This window comes from Pagrus major, chromosome 23 (assembly GCF_040436345.1).
Source record: "Pagrus major chromosome 23, Pma_NU_1.0".
Classification (NCBI taxonomy): domain Eukaryota; kingdom Metazoa; phylum Chordata; class Actinopteri; order Spariformes; family Sparidae; genus Pagrus; species Pagrus major.
Window position 1 is genome coordinate 28,065,098 of NC_133237.1, and position 19,574 is coordinate 28,084,671.

General features: G+C 40.4%; 1 protein-coding gene across 1 annotated transcript in view; it reads right to left on the reverse strand.

Annotated features, from left to right (window-relative positions):
* Positions 1 to 9,047: 9,047 nt before the first annotated feature.
* LOC141020013 (uncharacterized) overlaps positions 9,048 to 19,574 on the reverse strand; it is a 19,036-nt gene continuing 8,509 nt past the window's right edge. Inside the window, exons 2-6 of the mRNA XM_073495048.1 lie at positions 12,244 to 12,390; positions 12,028 to 12,138; positions 11,352 to 11,702; positions 9,484 to 9,734; positions 9,048 to 9,278 (exon numbers count right to left, since the gene is read on the reverse strand). Coding sequence (XP_073351149.1) covers positions 9,048 to 9,278; positions 9,484 to 9,734; positions 11,352 to 11,702; positions 12,028 to 12,138; positions 12,244 to 12,390 — 1,091 coding nt within the window. The remainder of the gene's footprint in view (positions 9,279 to 9,483; positions 9,735 to 11,351; positions 11,703 to 12,027; positions 12,139 to 12,243; positions 12,391 to 19,574) is intronic.

The window sequence follows — 19,574 nt, forward strand, 5'->3', positions numbered from 1 at the left end:
CCGCGCGCAGCTCAGGTTCACTCAGCTGCACGCGCGGCTGCGCGAGGCACATTGTTACAGAGGCATCACCATCACCATCATCTTCATCATCATCAATCATCTTCATCACCATCATCAATCTTCATCATCAACATCTTCATCACCATCATCATCATCAATCATCTTCATCATCATCATCAATCATCTTCATCATCAATCACCATCATCACCACCATCATCATCATCATCAATCATCATCATCAATCACCATCATCATCAATCATCAATCATCTTCATCACCATCATCAATCTTCATCATCAACATCTTCATCACCATCATCATCATCAATCATCTTCATCATCATCATCAATCATCTTCATCATCAATCACCATCATCACCACCATCATCATCATCAATCATCTTCATCATCATCATCAATCATCTTCATCATCAATCATCAATCATCTTCATCATCATCATCAATCATCTTCATCATCATCATCAATCATCAATCATCAATCATCTTCATCATCAATCACCATCATCAATCATCTTCATCATCAATCATCAATCATCTTCATCATCATCATCAATCATCTTCATCATCATCATCAATCATCTTCATCATCAATCATCAATCATCTTCATCATCAATCACCATCATCACCACCATCATCACCATCATCACCACCATCATCATCATCTTCATCACCATCATCAATCTTCATCATCAACATCTTCATCACCATCATCATCATCAATCATCTTCATCACCATCATCAGTCATCTTCATCATCATCACCATCATCAATCACCATCATCAATCTTCATCATCATCAATCATCATCTTCATCTTCATCATCATCAATCATCTTCATCATCAATCTTCATCATCACCATCATCATCAATCATCTTCATCATCACCATCATCATCCATCATCTTCATCATCACCAATCATCATCTTCATCACCATCATCATCAATCATCTTCATCATCATCAATCATCATCTTCATCATCATCATCATCACCACCACCATCATCTTCATCATCATCAATCATCATCTTCATCATCTTCTCGTCTTCCTCCTCTGATGAGTTCCTGCAGAGCGAGCGGTTCTGATCCGGGTCATTGTAGTCGGGCGTTCGTCCACTGACGTCACTGCGGCTCAGTTAACGACGTCATGTTAATGGATCTGAGCAGATGAACGCACACACACACACACACACACACACACACACACACACACACACACACACAGCTTCACTCTTCTACATCTCAGAGGTGAATATTGATCTTTTTACTCCACTACATTTGTCTGACAGTTTTAGTTACTAATTACTTTTCAGATTACTTTCCTGTCCAGTGAAAACCTTGTATCTCCAGATGTGTTGATGATGAAAGTGATACTCGAGTAAAAGTCTTAAAGTATCTGATATTAAATGTACTTAAGTATCAAAAGTACTGATCCATATCTACATGTATGTATATTCTGTGTACTCCGGGTCCACTGAGTATTGAGTAATGAGTATTTTATCAGAGATGAATGAAGTACTTAAGTAAAAGTAGTAATACCACAGAGTAGAAATACTCTGTTACAAGTAAAAGTCCTTAATTTAAGTATTTACTTAAAAGTACAAAAGTATCAGCATCAAAATAAACTTGAAAATAAAAGTACTCATCATGCAGAGTAATTATACATTATATTATTGGATTACAAGTATTGATTATTAATGTGGCCATCACTTTAATGTTGCAGCTGGAAAAAGTAGTTTGATTACTTTACATCTGCTGGGTAACTTGTGAATTTCCCCCTCAGGGATCAATAGTTTCATCTTCATTTGTAATCTATTACATCATTATTCAACTAAATCTGCAAAGTAACTGAAGTAATCTAATAAATGTAGTGGAGTAGAAAGTACAATATTTCCCTCCAAAATAGCAGAGTTCAAGTAAAGTACATCAAGTACAGTACTTGAGTAAATGTACTTAGTTACATTCCATCACCAGCTGTAATAAACATAAATCACGTCTGTTTGAAACGTTTCTCTGACATGAAAACAAAATGGCGGCTCGTCCCTGTGGACGGTGTGTGGGGAGGAAATGAGAGTCGTCAGGCTCGGCTGGTAGTTTCAACATTTATTGGTTTTGTTTGAGTTTTAACACTAAAAAGAACCCGGTTCTAAAACAGGTCATCAACAGAACAAGTACAACACCATCACCATCGCCTTCATCGTCACATCATCATCATCATGGCGGACAGTTGTAACGTGGCGTCGCTGACATTCAGACGGTGCTGCTGTGATCAACACGGGGCAACGAGCTCAGACGTCACCGTTAAAACCGTCACAGACGCTCAGACTCAGTTCTCTCTCTCTCTCTCTCTCTCTCTCTCAGCTCCAGCACTTTTTTTTTAATCGTATCGTTATTAAATAGGAAACTCTTTAAGATTTGGTTTTAATTAGTCTGCTGAATTACAAAACAAGGGCACATTTTTATCAAAAGTATTGCATCAAATCCAAACACTGAGATGAACTTTCTGTGACAAACGAGTCAGTTCTTAGAGATTATACAGGGAGTAGAAAGAGTCAGATGAACATAAAAAACCCTCCAGGATGTCAGACGTCAGTCACGTCTGTCTGCGTCCTCACAGACATAAAATAAAACAACTTAAAAACATTAAAACGTCCCTTTCGTCCCCTCGTCCCCACGTTTGCATCAAACAGTTAGAGGACCTCGGATTGTCCCCTGAGGAACCCCGTCTGAAGCTTTACTAACTCCAGCTCGACTTCTATGAACCGAGCCTCAGGGTTTCCTTCAGGAACCCTTCAGGATTATTCTTTCTACAGATCCTCCTGCTAACATGCTAACATGTTAGCCTCGCCTGCAGGGTGGATTCCCTTCTTTCGCTCCTTCACACCTGCAGAGGCTGAACTGAATAACTTCTCTCCACACGGGAACAACTCAACCACTTTTCAGAGAAACGGCCATCAGACAACAATCACACTGAGGAGGAGCGATGTGCTGGGTGATATGTACACGTGATGCTGTCTGAATGCGTCTCAGTGCTTTAAAGTAATCTGATGTGTGATATGTAACAAATACCTCCAGACTCCTCCTGGAAGAAAAACGTCTGAGAGAAATGAATCAGGTGGAAATTATTATTATTAATAATAATAATAATAATAACAACTGATAAATACGCTTCGATCACATGAACACGGCCTGAACGCTCTGTTGATGCTCTTTTGATCTACTTGTACTTCACATTAAATATTGTGCTTTTTTACTCCATTACATTGACAGCTTTAGTTACTCGTTAATTTTCAGATTAAACAGATTTAAAAATGTTAAACGAATATAAAGTACGGCTGTTAAATGAGCGCACGTCCATCAGCTGCAGCAGACAGTCATGTTATAGTAATCGTGTAGTATAATTATAGATTAATGGAGTACATGATGCAGTATTCCTGTGAGTACTTTCACTTTTGATACTTAAAGTATTTTTTGTTGACTTTAACTTGTAACAGTGTTTTTTCACAGTGTGATATCACTACTTTTACATTTAAAGGTGCAGTCTGTAAGAAGAGGCCACTGGTTAGCTCAGTTAGCCGTGCAGCTAGTGGTCCTGTTAGCTCAGACAGCACAGGAGACTTGGACTGCTGGGGCTAGCTGGTTAGCATGCTAACTTCAGTTGTAATACAATACATAAGACAAAATTAATTATTGATTTATAAAAAGTAAAGTAGAATTGATTCATTTTGTACCTTTTAAATAAAACATTTAAATTCTTCTTCCTCCGCTGTAACGATGACGCTAATGATGAGATGTCATCATCACTTAGCTTCTCAATGACACAATGAGACGTCAAATATCAGAGCAGTATGTCACAATGTCGAGATAAAGATCAGTAAAATAATTTTTTAAAATGTGATCAAACTGTTGTTGGACTCTACGTCTTCGTTACGAGAAAACACGATTTAAAGATCTTGTAATTATGAGACAGTGTTTCTTGCGTTAGTTATGAGAGAATGGTCTCGTGATGGCGTGCTACCCAGAATCCATCTTGTACATTTCAGTATGCAAAAGTTAAATAAATGTATATTGGTATCAATTTACTGGCTCCTTGAATTGTGTTATAAATACAACATCTGATTCACTTTAAGGGTTTTTCGATGGTTTTCGACAAAAATTCTAAACACACACAAGAACGCTCGTCTTCAAGCTTTTAAACTTATTTTCCCTTTTTTTAAATCTTCAACCAGAAACATTTCTCTCTCTTTTATGGCTTTGTAAACACAGACAGGAGGAGCTCTGATTGGTCAACAGGTCACATGATGCTGCTGCTGTCAGGAGAAAACCAGCCTCTGCTGTGCGCTGCAGATGTTTGAACGTCTTCAACATCTGGTTGAGTGCAGCGTTCACGTTTCAGAGATACGAGGTTTTCCTCTGACAGCAGCTGTAAGCTAATGTGTAAACAGTGCTGTCCTGTAAAAACCACATAACTGCAGTGTTGAACGTAACGTTTAGATTTTTTTGTGCGTTTTTGGTTTTAAATAAAATCCATCGGCAGCAGCAGAACATCTGGAAACATGAATTCATATCAAAGCTTTTGTGCGTATTTTACATTTTCACATTTTAATCTCCCTTTAAAGTTTAAATTTATCCTCCTGTTTGTTCTCGTCGTCAGAGTTTATGGCTAACTCGTGTTTCGTTGTTCGTTTCCCTTTTAAGTGCTTTATCACTTCATTTAAAAGTGCTGCAAAAATCATCGTTATTTATTTTGAGTTTGGAAAATTGTCAATCCTGAAAATGTGGAACAACGAAAATACAGTTTAAATGTTTGTTACTTTAAAGTTGTGTCATAAAAAATCAAAACAAAGAATGCAAAACTATTGATGTTTTAACTTAATAATCAACAATCAGAAATGTCTGCCAGATGTTTACAGATCAATATGGAAGCTGATTGACCAAAAAAAAAAAATTATCATGAAAAGAAAATAAAGAGCATCAGATGAAACTCAGCGTCTCATCATTTCTACCAACGATGAGTATTTTTAATTTCTGTCAGTTTTCCTTATCTTGGCCTGTCTGGGCTTCCATACGTCAAAGCATCCTGTTGAAACTAGTCCTGAAGTCCTGAGAGACGTTATGTTCTTTAATTTATAAAAACACATCGTCTTCACAGACTCCGTCCTCAAACCTGAGAAGTTTGTGCGTTTGCAGTTTTGTGGTTTTTCAGGCTCTGAGACGCATTCAAAAAGAAAGAACAATAAAAAAAACACATCATCAAAGTCAAATATCATCGGCGTACGACTGCTGAGGTAATGAGGTTTGTGTGGAAACAGGAAACAATGAAACACTTGAAATGTTTACAAGAAAAATGAGGTATGTGAACGTGTGGAGGCTGAAAAGTGCAACGAAGAAACTCGGCGAAGACGCTCGGCCTTTACAGAAAAGTGGTTGGTTGATTCAGATGTTAGCGAAGCAGACAACAAGCTTTAGTTATTAAAGCAGCGTTCAGAGGCAAAGACAGCAAATTAAACAGTTAATTAATTAGTCATCATCATTATCCGTCAAATTAAAGTTTCGTTTTACTCGAGACGGACTCGAGTTCACGATCCAACAAAACCAAACCCGCGTCAGGTTCCTCACTGTTTAACGGCAGGATGATTTCTGTCACAAATCATCTTGTTTTTCATTTTTTTGTTTGCTAGTGAGCGTTCACCCGCCGCCGCCGCGAGCGCCTCCGTCCTACAGAGTAAGTCCGGCCACTCGGCAGAGTTCTGGATTCATATTGCTTCAATTTTTGTTCAAACAAGTAAAAACAGAATCAGCGTCCGGCTAGAAAAAGGTTCAGTTTGCACATTTACAAAGCGTAAAAACGATGGAAACAGCTGATTGTTCATGCTGAAGCAACATCGATATATGAAAGTAATCAGGATACACCACTGATATATTGATCTGTCATCTGATCCTTCTGCTCCGTCTCATCCTGTCGTACAAACGCTACAGAAGGTGAAGCCAGTGTTGAACAGACTCGAACACAAACAGATGAAAAGGTCGGAATGATTCAAATAAGAAATAAACCAAACATGAACAGTTCTGATTCATCGTTCTCTCAAATTAAAGAAATTAAAAAGAGTTGGTTCCCTTCGCTTTCTCATGACGGACCACAAAAACATCACAGTTTGAATTTGAACCGACGAGCGAGCTGACGAAGCCTCGACGTCCCGTCAACAGATAAAACAGCAACGACAAACTGAACCTTCAGTTTGTTACTGAAGAGCAGGACTGTCGTCAGAAATGTGTCGTTTAAAGAAAGGTTTCATTTAATAAACTGAAAAGTGAAGTTAATAATGTGAGGGAGTGTTTAAAGGAGAGAGAATCTGTTTTTACAATCAATCTATAAATCTATTAATATTGGCAGGAAAAGGCTTCTGTAGAAACACGCCATCTCTGGGATCTGAGGTGTGAGGCGTTCAGGAACCTACGTGTTTCCCAGTCGTGCATGTGTTTGGTCCTGCAGCTCAGAGGAAACAGACTCAAAGTTTAAATTACTCTCTTTTTTACTTTCCAGCGTCTCTGAACGCTGCGGCGCCAGATTAATCGTTTTAGTTTGAAGAAGTCCATCAGTCGGTCGTAAATTTAAAACATCATCCTGCTTTTTATATTTGTGTTCTGGGACAGTTGATAAACTAAAGACATGAGTTTTGTAAATATTTGTCATTATTCTGAAGATTAAATCTCATTTATATCTGTTAGAAACATGGAAGCTCATTTCTGCCACGAGTCAAACTTCATCTGCGACGTCTTCCTTCAGGATCATTTTAGCGTCGCAGTGAAGTTTATGCTTCAGCTGTTCTTTAACTGGCAGAAAAAAACTTCCAACAGATCGGATTAGTTCAAGTCAAGACAACAATAGTTGGTTAATTGTAGAAAATAAAAATAACTTTTTTTTCAGCAGAAAACGTGTTTGTTCTTTGCTTTTTTGTGTTTTTATCTTCAGATCTTTCTCTCCGTGTGGCAGCGACGAGCCTCCGTACAGATCAGATCAACTGCAGCAAAGAAAACATGAATGTTCAGCGGTGAACGCGGCTCTCGTTTGTTCGTCGGGAGGTATCTGTGTGTCAGCATGAGGTTACTGAACAACAGGACTGAAAAACGAGGGAGGATGTGAGGAAAGAAAGAAGGAAGCAGAGGAGTAAAAACCTTTCTTTTCTGTCGTTTCTTCATCATCAGTTCTGTCTGAAAAGTAAAAACTGTACAACAAACGTAAAAAGGATAAAAACGGCTGAGATTCACATTCAACGAGTCCAAACAATCGGTGCCACTGATGGAGTTTTATCTTCTTTAGGTTGTTTTTCTGTACGAGTAGCAACACAAGAATCCTTAAAGATCGTCCAAAAATCTAAAATATGACGACAAAAATGCACCTGACGAGAAAACTGTTTAAAAAACAAGAGAAGAAAAACTATGAAGAGCACTTTAAAATCAAACAGGTAGAAAAATCAAAGGTCACTTCTCTGTGACCGTCCACGAAAACTAAAACCACGATCATCACCACCACCAGCAGGAGGAGGGCGGGGACAGGAAACAGGAAACAGGAAACAGGAAATGACGCTCCGACTGTCCGACTGCTGAGGCGACAAGCTTATTGCAAAAAAATTCACCTGCCGGGACAGAAACTCACCTGCAGCAGCTGGAGCTCGTTTCCTGCCGACAAGGAGGATTCTAGATATTTAACAGGAGAAGAAGAGGAAGAGGAAAAGAAAGAGGAAGAGGAAGAGGAGGGGGTGGATGTACAGCAGGAGGAGGAAGTTTTTTGTTTGTTTCCCTTCGTCTCGTCTGATTGGACGCCTCCTCGTTACGTGCTTCTGTTTCGGGGTTCACTTTTGTTCCTCTGATCAGATTCTTGGATTTCACTTCGTCTCAAGTCTTTACTTCCTGGTCCAGATCCACTCAGAGGAGTTGGTCTCACCAGATCCTGTAGAGTCCCTCATCAGATCCGTTTAGATTCAGCTTCAAGTCACTGGCGTTCAAATTAATTTCAAAAACCCTGAAATCTTTTAATTTGAAGTTTTTATCGAAAACATTTCATGTTTTCTCTACGTGAGGAGAGTTAAATTGGGAGAAACACCCCAGTAATTATTATCCAACGCCCCACCAGCTGTCGTCACATTCGAATTAAAGTCCTGATCCGAGCAGGCGGACCCCGCCACTCGTAACAAGGAGCTGGTGGAGGAGACGGTCTGTGTTACTTTAAAAAGATTCAATCGGAGATTCGTTTTGACGAACTGGAACTGGATCCAGAACAGACCGGAGATCAGACCCGGACTCCAGCTGGTCCTGGGCGAAGACGGACCATGTGACCTTCCTGCAGACGGCGAGGGGCAGAGCGAGTTCCTCTTCTCTCCTCACTGTTTATTTAATCTAACTGGTGAAAAGTTTGAGCGTTACTTTAAAGAAAGTTCTTATTTTTCTTCTTCTTGTTTCAAAAATCAGATTTGACATAAAATCTCAATTATTAATTAATGATGAGACATTTAATTTGACCTGCGGCTCAACAATGATTCAGATATTTATAATAATACAAATGATTTCAGTTTCAGTTCGTTCTGAGCCGTCGAGTCAGTTCAGCAATAATCAATGAAATATTTCATTAATCAGTGAAAACATCCAATTATCTGTTTCATAACTCTGAACTGACAACAAGTCGTGTGACTTTAACTTTGTGCCATTTTAAAGACTGAAGATAAAAGATGAAACGCCTGGAGGCCACTTCCTGTTGTCTTTCAGAGTAAAAGTTGGTCTGCCCCCCGGCTGCTCCGGTCTGAGTATAGCTCGGTTTCTTCAGGTGTTTGTTTGAGCTTCTCCTGGATTCAGATCCTGATGTGGCCCTCTCATGGTCTCAGGTCTCAGGTCTCTGGTTCTGATCTGGTCTCAGATCTCTGGTTCTGATCCGGTCTCTGGTCTGTGGGTCCTCCTCTGGTCTCGTTTTGTTCAGCTTTTGTTGATCCCGTTTCTGTGTTCCAGTTCAGACCAGGCGACCCTCTCCGTCAGGATCAGTGCTGGGTCCGGACGTGGCTGTGGAGGCGGGTCGCCGAGGAGAACCTCTTGCCACACTCTGAGCAGCGTAGCGCCGAGGCGGTGCTGCTGGGCGGAGACGAGGGCGACGCCGTGTCGGCGGCGGCGTTTTCGGCGATGTGAGTCTGACGGTGAGCCTTCAGGAGAGACATCCGACTGAACCTGCGGCCGCACTCCTCGCACTCTGACCACACCCTCCGTCTCTTCTTCTGCAGAAACACAGGGAACAGGAAGCAGATGGTTCAGAGAGCAGACGGGATCATCATCACTGAGTGAAGGTTTTGGTTTTGTTTGAAACTTTATCTTTAATTGTTCATTGTAAACTTTAAACCAGCTGTTCATCATGTTTGTTTCCTCATAAATGATGAATGTCGACAAACCTGCAGAAACGTCCAACATTTTGTTCCTCCTCACCTTTCTCCCTTTGTCCTCCTCCTCTTCCTCTTCTTCCTCCTCCTCTTCCTCCTCTTCCCTGGTTGTCAGGGGTGATGGGCAGGTCGGGCCAGGCGCCCGGACGCCGTCTTGGCGGTCGCTGCCGCCATCGGTCGCCAGAGCGGCCAGCGTTTCATTGGCAGCGGCTGCGTCCTCGTCCTCCTCGAGCAGCTGAGACGGAAGAGTCAAGAGACGATGAAGCATCGAGGCAGAAGAGCGACGACCTGAAGATCCTGAAGACAGAAACACAGTAATCAGATTACTTACTGCAGTAAAGAGTACAAATACTGAACAGAGAGGATACTCCACTACAAGTATTACTGTTAAATCTGATGTTTGTGGTGATGACAAAGTACAAATACTTCATTACTGTCCTTCAGTACATGTCTCAGGTATCTGTCCTGTACCTGAGTATCTCTGAGACTTTCCCTCTCTACATCTGAACACAAACACCTGAACTTTCTCCTCCTCACAGCTTCAAACAGCCTCGTTACTTTAGTTTGATGCATTTGAGGTGAATTATGGATTATTGTTATTTGGCGTCATCGCACGCCGCCTTCCCGACATCACCAGACTGATGCCGACCTATCAGAGCACATCACGCACGGCAGACGCAGCGAGACGAAACAAAGACGTAAGAAGACGTGAACAGACAGAGAGGGAGGCTGAATGGGGAGAAAAGGCGTGTTAGTGTCTCGTATCTGCAGAGAGTTTCTTATGTTCTCTCTTTGTTGCTGCTCGGGACGCTTTACCAACCCAACATGTGGCTGTTTGACGTCCTGGGAATGAGACTCAACTATCAACTATCTTTGTGGTGCGTTCAGGAACAGCTGGGACAAATCCTACTGACTCTACCTTTAACTTTAATAGTCTTTGAATTATATTAATATGACGTGAGCTTCAGTTAGCTTTGACCACAAATGTCCTTCAGAGGGAGACTTTCTACTCTGATACTCTGAGTACATGTCAGAGCCTGTACTCGATTACTTTTACTGGAGTAAAGAAGCTGAGTCAGTACTTCTACTTTTACCAGAGTCTGTTTTTACTCAAGTACCTGAACTTCTCCTGGAGGACAGACTGTGACTCTGACTCCTCTTCAGTAACTGAGTGTTTTCAGCAGTCAGCTGCTTCTGTACAAACTGTCCACCAGAGGGCAGTGACGAGTAACACACACACACACACACACACACACACACACAAAAACAACAAAACAAAGAGTGTGTGAGTAAAAATAGTTTTTCCATTAAATGTATTTTGTTTTTCTTTGTTTTGTTGTTTTTCATTTATTTTAATAGATTTCTGTTGTTTTTAGACATTTTTAGTTTTTTATCTCATTTTCTTGTATTCACACTCTTATCCACATTTTACTCTCACTTGTTTTTAATATATCTTCATATATTAGTTTAATATTTACAAAAACATGAAGCATCCTGTGTGTTTGTGTTTTAAATATCTGTATTTTTATTATATTTAAGCTCAATTATCAATATTTTCACTTCACGTTTTCTTATATTTTTATAAATATGCTGCTTATAATTTAAATTGTTGTATTTTATTTATTCTATATTTATTATTTTTATTCTTATTTATCTGATTTATTTTCTTCTTTATTTTAATTGAGTTATTTTTATTTTTTGATGTTTCATTTCTTTTATTTTTATAAGTTTTCAGCTGTTTTATTTTCTTCACTCACCTGAATTTTTAAATAAACTTTATCATTTTGAATAAATGGTTTTTTTAATAGCTTTTATCAGAATCACTATTTTTTATGAGACACTTTCTCCGGTTGTTTCTCTCTCAGGTGTCTCTGGGTTCCCGTCTGTAGGTGAAGGTGAGCTGTTGGGGCTCACCTGTGGGGCTGAGGGGGGGTCCAGGTGACGGTCCAGGTGAGGGTCTGCTGCTGTTCCTCTGACTGTCTGCAGCCTCCTCATCAGGAGAAAACACCTCCATGTCCTCCAGAGGAGTCCAGCGGGGGTCCTGCTGGGGGGAGGAGGGGGAGGGCTCCAGGGTCAGAGAGGGGGCGGAGACAGGCTGCACCTGCTGAGCCCCGCCCTCAGCCAGGCTCCGCCCACCACCACCACCTCCTCCTCCATCGAGCTCTTTGATCTGCCAGACGTCACTGCACCACTTCTGACCAAAGACCTTGTCCAGGATGGGAACCCAGTCCTGAGAGACCGAGAGGACGGGGGGACGCTCCGGGTCTGAGGGGGGAGGAGGGGAGGAGAGGAGGAAGGATGTAAGGAAGGAGATGAGGAGGGGGGAGAGTGAGGATAGGAGAGTGGTAAAGAAGGAAAAGAGGGGAAGGAAGTAATGAAGGAGACGAGGATGAAGGATGAGGAGAGGAAGAAGAGGAGGAGAATTAAGGAGGTGAAGGAAAGGAGAGAAGAGGAGGCAGAAAGTGAATGAAGGAGGGACGGGAGGAGAATAAGATGAAGAGATGAAGAGATTCAGAATTAAAATCATTTTGGACATTGAAAACAAACAAACAAACAAACAAACAAACAACAGTCTCTTCTCGTCTCTCACCGTCTCTCTCCGTCGTCTCTTTGGACTTGGTGACCTCAGCGAGTTCCTCTCGAGCGTCCTCAGAGTCGCTGGGTGACACCGAGTCGTTCTCGGACCCTCTCCTCCTCCCCCCTGCTCCTCCCCCCCCTCCTCCTGCTCTCCCCTTCTCTCCTCCTCCTCCTCCTCCTCCTCCCCCTCCCCCTCCTCCTCCTCCTCCTCCTCCTCCTCTGTCGGAGCTCTTCCCCATCCTCTCCTCCAGCGCCTGCTGCTCTCGCTCCATCTTGGTGATCTCCAGCAGCAGGTCGTCAAACGACGCCTCCACGATCTTCGTCAGCTCTCGCACCGCGAAGTCCAGGACCTGCTCCATGACCGACTTCAGCTGGTCTGAGGAGAGAGACCGTCACCACCGTCATCATCATCATCAGCTAAGTAAGTAAATTAAGGCATAATCATCTAAACAAAAACATGTTTTAACCTCCCAGATAAAGATAATAACTCAACAGGTTTGTGATCAATAACTCCACAAAGCCACATCATTGGAGCCCCGCCCTCCAATAAATCATGTGACCTGCAGCCGCTCTGATGACCCACTTTCTGTTCAAATAAATAACAAAACCGTTAAACTGATCTCACAAACAATCTGCTGCCTTTCACTGTTACACTCACTGTGTGTGTGTGTGTGTGTGTGTGTGTGTGTGATGCAGACGTTCTGACCGACAGATGTTAGAAAACACACAAACAAATGTCACATCAGGATTTTAAAGGTTTTATCAGTCAAGTGATGACTGACACTAAATCATGAATCATATCACGACTGTAATACCTGTCAAAATGATCACAATATGATAATAATAATAATAATAATAATAAGATGCTTAAAACCATTTTGAACCGAACCTTGCAGCATTAATCTAAACGTAATAACAGTTAATAATTGAACCCATTTTAATAAACTAACTGTGACTCATTAACTGGTTTGCAGTGAGGAAGAGCTTCAGAGTCAGCTGATTGAGTGATGACATGCCTGTTGTCACGGTAACCACAGGTCTGTGAGTCATGGAAATAATTAGTGGATCCCAGTTGAGACATCAGACACCTTCAGTTTACAGTGATGTCACTGTCGCCTGCAGCTCCTCGTGTACTCTGATTACTGTGTCGATGTGTTGGAAACGTCACCGATCACAAACTGATCAATGCAACAAATGTTTGTCTACTCAAGGGAAGATCAGCGCCGCGTCACGGCTTCATCACGGCTTCGTCACGGCTTCGTCACAGCTTCGTCACAGCTTCGTCACAGCCTCATCACAGCCTCGTCACAGCTTCATCACGGCTTCGTCACGGCTTCATCACAGCCTCGTCACAGCCTCGTCACAGCCTCATCACGGCTTCGTCACGGCTTCATCACGGCTTCGTCACGGCTTCATCACGGCTTCGTCACAGCCTCGTCACAGCCTCGTCACAGCCTCATCACGGCTTCGTCACGGCTTCATCACAGCCTCGTCACAGCTTCATCACAGCCTCGTCACAGCCTCGTCACAGCTTCATCACGGCTTCGTCACGGCTTCATCACGGCTTCGTCACGGCTTCATCACGGCTTCGTCATGGCTTCGTCACAGCTTCGTCACAGCTTCATCACAGCTTCGTCACAGCCTCATCACAGCTTCATCACGGCTTCGTCACAGCCTCGTCACAGCCTCGTCACAGCTTCGTCACGGCTTCGTCACGGCTTCGTCACAGCCTCGTCACAGCCTCGTCACAGCTTCATCACGGCTTCGTCACGGCTTCATCACGGCTTCATCACAGCTTCGTCACGGCTTCATCACGGCTTCATCACATCACAATAAATCAAAGATCACTTCAAGTCAGACTGTAAATATCTTCAGGCCCTAAAATAAGCTTTTAATTTATATTATATTTACAGTGAGAGTAAGCAGGTTTCTGACAGGAGAGTTAATGTGGTTTAGTTTATAATAAGTAATGTTTTCACTCAGTAATTATTGCTGCTAACGACACATGAGCCTGAAGATAACTGAACAGTAATTATCTTCACTACATATTCAGACCAGATCAACAGAAATATCAACAGCAGGATTTTGACTTAGTGATCTTAAATCAAATATATATTCATATTCATATAACTTTAAATAACGTATCACTGCATCGCTTAAGTGGATGTATTGTGATTTATTTTCGCGCCTTTGAGTTTAATTTCCTGTCATGATCTTTTTTTTCTTTATTAAATGATTTATTTTTTTTCACAATATTTTTCTGTCTGTGTTAAGGTTTTTTCTGTAAATAAATAATAATAATAAAGTTTAATTGGCTGTCATGTTTGCTGAAGTGTTTATTGATCAGACAGCTGCCTCTACCTCATCAGTGAGATCTGGGATCGATTATCTTGGCTCCTCGGTTCTTTTTCTTAACTTCTGGTAAATATCAATAACTTTATTTATTTATTTTTAAAAACATTGTATGAAATTTATAGTTAATTTCATAGACTGATCACGTTGTCATGGCGACAGTGATCATGTCACCGATGGGCCAGCGTGACGGACAGCTGTCAAACCGGGTAAACACAGGCTTCCAGTTATAACCTGAGCTAACTAACCAACTAACTAACTAACTGACTGACTCACTAACTAACTAACGTCAGGACGGAAATAGATGAATAAGATACAAATGGCGACATTAAACGCGTCGCCTCCGACTCTACATGCAAACAGAGCTACAGCTGCATCATCAGAACAAACACACGTTTTTATCACATAGAAATAAAATATCTTCATGTTCAATGTTTGCCGAATGAACACAAAGGCCCAAATAGTTCAGAATGCTTTGTACACAGCGTTTCACAACATTTATACAGTTTGTCCCAACACAAGTTTAAAGATCAACGACTTTCTCCTCTTTCTTCTTTCTCCAAAGTGACAGCGATGCTGCGAATAAACGGAGACTTTTTACAAGGAAAGAAACATTTAATGTATTGTACTTAATGCCAAACTTACAAGAAGGCACCAATGAATTAGAATTTGCCATAGCCCTACCAGAAAGTTTATACAGTTTCTCCTCACGATGCAACAACTCTTAAAACCGCTCGATTTGTAAGGGAACTGGAACTCAGAGCCCAGAAATATACGTGTTACACTTTATGTGAGAAGTTAAGAAGTTAAAGTTCGGACTCTGAAATCACGTAGTGAAGTCTCGCGGTACGTCGCTCCGCTCAGGTAGCAGCTGAGTGACGGCAGCAGGTGAGCTGTGCCGCAGGTGAGCTGTGCAGCAGGTGAGCTGTGCAGCAGGTGAGCTGTGCTGCAGGTCGGCTCACTAACGCTCATTAAACCTCTTTCTTCCTGTTCAGCTGTGCACGAGCTGAACCTACCTGTCCTCTGACGTGTTGCCTCTGACCTGCGCACTGAAGCGCTCCACGCTGATTGGTGAGTCGCGGCGTGCACCGTTAGTTGTTGTTAGCATCATGCTACATGAATTAGCACACCGCAGCTAAGTTAGCTTCATTTAACTCCAATGCAACTGTTGATACATTAATGTTGTTTTACTTTACATTTTTGCATCATGTTGGCTGTATTAATGCAAACTGCATACATTCAGGCAAAGGTGCTTATTAATTTTAATTTAAAATTTAAACATCAGCTCATATAATCTGTATATAATGTAATATAATATGTGTATATAATATAATATGTGTTTATAATATAATACAATATGTATATAATGTGTATATAATATAATATAATATAATGTGTATATAATATAATATAATGTGTATATAATATAATAAATGTGTATATAATATAATGTGTATATAATATGTGTATATAATACAATATAATGTGTATATAATATAATATAATGTGTATATAATAAATGTGTATATAATATAATATAATGTGTATATAATATAATGTGTTTATAATATAATACAATATGTATATCAGTTCAGTTCAACTGAACTGAACTGAATGAACAATATGTATATAATATGTGTATATAATATAATATAATGTGTATATAATAAATGTGTATATAATATAATATAATGTGTATATAATAAATGTGTATATAATATAATATAATGTGTATATAATAAATGTGTATATAATATAATATAATGTGTATATAATAAATGTGTATATAATATAATACACTGTGTATTTAATCAGTGTTGGCTAACGTTACTTATGAAAGTAACTCATTACATTACTGCCATGAAGAAGTAACAGTTATGTTACTGTGTTTCTACTAGAGCTGCACGATCTGGTCAAAAAGTGATACTGTGATTATTTTGATAGATGTTGTGATTGTGATATAATTCATGATTATTACAGATGATTAAATTTGAGATCAGTTTTAATTGTCATTGAAGAAACTAGTAAAATGACGATGTGGCGTTTCTCCTGGTCTCATGTTTCATTACATCTGGAGAACGAGCTTTGTGGTCCAGAGCGTCTCTGCAGCTCTACAACACGTCCTTAAAACTGTTTTCAGACACATTTTACCTTTTTTATAAAATAATTGCAGTTCCTGCGATTTGGATATTGCACTTAGTCATATTGCAATTAAATGTTCAGCCCTATTATCTCCTGAGAAAAGTAACACGGTTTATTCTGTAGCTACAGGTTTCCACTTGAACTGTGTGAAGTTTGTTAGCTGTTAATTTCAGTGTGGAGCTAATGTAGCGTTGATCAATGCTAACACAGCTCTGTCAGCATTAAAGGGGCCGTATGTGATTTTGAGTCAACTTTTGAATATCGATTATATTTGTTGATTTTAACAGCAGTTCTGGTCTCCTGCTCACACAGGTCAGGTTTTTCTGAGAGTATTGATCTCTGATGGGGAGCGTCCTCGTCCTGCCGAAGCGTAGGGACAAAACCTGCAGCCGGCTCACACGTCTACATCCACGACACACATGACAACAGAAATGAACATTTTCTCGTCGCTCCACGATGCTAATCAACGGCCAGTTTTCTACCTGGAAGTATCTGTTAGCATGATTCTGTCTGTAACACCTTTAAATTCTGTCTCATTTATATTATTTTTCTTTCTGTGTTGAAGTTTATACATTTTTGTGTAATATTTTAGCTGGCTAGCATTGCTGACAGGAGCTAGCTAACGTTAACGTCTCTAATGCTAATCACTACAGTGAATTGTTTGTTTCTGTGTGCAGAGCAGCCGTCGCACTGAACAAACCATGTGACCGCTGTTCAGTTACTCAATCGATTAGCTAAAGAAATGTGTTTGTTGGTGTTAAAGAAACGTGGAGCAGTAAAATCACCTCACGTGTGACTCAGTGCGTGTCAGAGCTGAAGACGGTGAGTTTAAAGGAACATCAGTGATCCAGATGTTTCATCACTAAACTCACACATCAGGATCAGATGTTGTGTTTTATTGACGTTCCTGTTATTTCGTCCACAGCCTGTTTATGATGATTTTAATTGAGCTCTCGATAACAAAATGTACAGAGTGGATTCATGAACACGTAGTAAAGACTATATATATCAGAGGACACTGACGCTGTTGTGTTTCCCTCGTTAATGATCATTAAGTTCATAACGAGGCTTGTTAAAGGGGAATTCCAGCCGGTCGTCTGATCTGTTCTCAGATCAGCTCGGCTGTGATTAATGGCCTCAGATCAGAGACGCTGATAGAGACAGAGGACGTTTGTTCTCTCACAGCTCTCAAATGTTTCTGTACAGACGTGTGGAGGTTCGTATGAGCTGTGAGCCGCTGACCGACGACACTGACGTCCTCTGAACACGATGACTGTGTCAGTAAAGCAGCAGCTGGTCGTTGCACTGAAGAAAAAGAAAAACACCTTCCATCTTTCTCTTTTTCTTCTTTTACTGACGACGTTCTGGCTGTTAACGTGACAGACTGCAGTTGGTTTATAAAACGTTGTGTTCAGAGTCGATCTGACAACAATATACATACAGGACAAACACAATATGAATTATTGGTCGCAACCAAACTTTGTGCTGATGCAGCTAAATGAAAAAGTTAGGAAACCATGAAGTCGAGTCAGAATCCAATTCTGCATCTGAAAACATGACAAGTGTTTTACAAACGAGGACAAAAGAAAATACGATCAACAAACCAGACGATTAATGTTCGAGATCAATCGCTGCAGCTTAATACGCTCATTATCAGTTAATCTGCAGATTATTTATTTATTACTTTTTAATTATTTGGTCTCTAAATGGTCGTGACATGTATCTTCTGTCTTCATCTTGTTTTGTTCGATAAATATTGTAAAGTCTAGAGTATTTTTATCTCATTAATGTGATATAAAACTGAGAAAAATGACAAGTTTGATATTTTGGTGAGAAATTTAACTTAAACGATTAAAGTATATTTTCTGTTAATGTCACTGACTGCTTGTTTCAGCCCTGCATGTTTATATAAAATCACAACATAGATATTATATTTCTCCAGTAAGCATTAATGTAACTGTCAGACAGCTGACGTGAACAAGATGGAGACGATTTAGATGATGAACAGAAAATTAACTGATACTCAGAACTTGGCTGTTAATTGTGACATCATCATTTTCTGACATCTTCTGAATGAAACGATGAATCACAAATGCCGCTGCTTTCACCAAAGTCTGAAACACTTTCTGCAGGTAACAGCTGCTCTCAGATCAGCTGTCAACTTTGATTTCTCCACATTTTCTCTGAGCTGTTAGTTCCTGTGTGTGTGTGTGTGTGTGTGTGTGTGTGTGTGTGTGTGTGTGTGTGTGTGGACCATGACTAACTCTCCATTTGACGCTCGGAGCAACAAACAACAAATCTTTTTAAAATGGCTGTTGTTAGCGGAGCGGAGGCCGCAGTTGTTTCTGAGCTTCAGACTTTAATCATCAGCACTCGTCACTGCAGACGGTTCGGACCGAAGCTTCACTTCACGTTTCAACGGCCCGACGACACAGAACCAAGACTATCAAACCATATCAGACTGAAGCTTCAGGGAGACTGATGCTGGATCTTTGAGGCCCTGAGACCTGATATCTGGGTTAAACACTCCAATCAATCAATCAATCAATCAATCAATCAACAAAATAATTTCCCTCAAACACTGAAATTGTACGTTCAGTTTATCATTTAATGCAAAGTGTTTCTGTCCTGTTGAGTCGATGAGAATAAATTAAATTAACTCAAGTATTATACATAAAAGTAATGCATTACATGTGGATTACTTTTATGTATAATACTTGATAAATTGCAGCAACTTAATTGAAGCAAACCGAGTTATTGAATTTATTCACGTGGACTCACCAGGACAGAAACACACTGGAGGTTGTGGACTGATCCTGTTCAGTGACACTTCATTGTTTCTGCAGCAGGAAGCTGAAACTTTCATCTTCACGTCTCCAAAAACTATTATTCACTCACGTTTCACAGATTTAAAAAAACATTTAGTTAAAGCTTTTTAATGGCCGCCCAGCGTCTTCATAGGTTTGACTGTAGTTTTTACAGCTTTACTTTATGTCAGGAGCATTTTGGCTTCTTGGTGTAGAGAAACGTTTGTGTTCCTCAGTGACGCGCAGGGAAAAGGCCGGT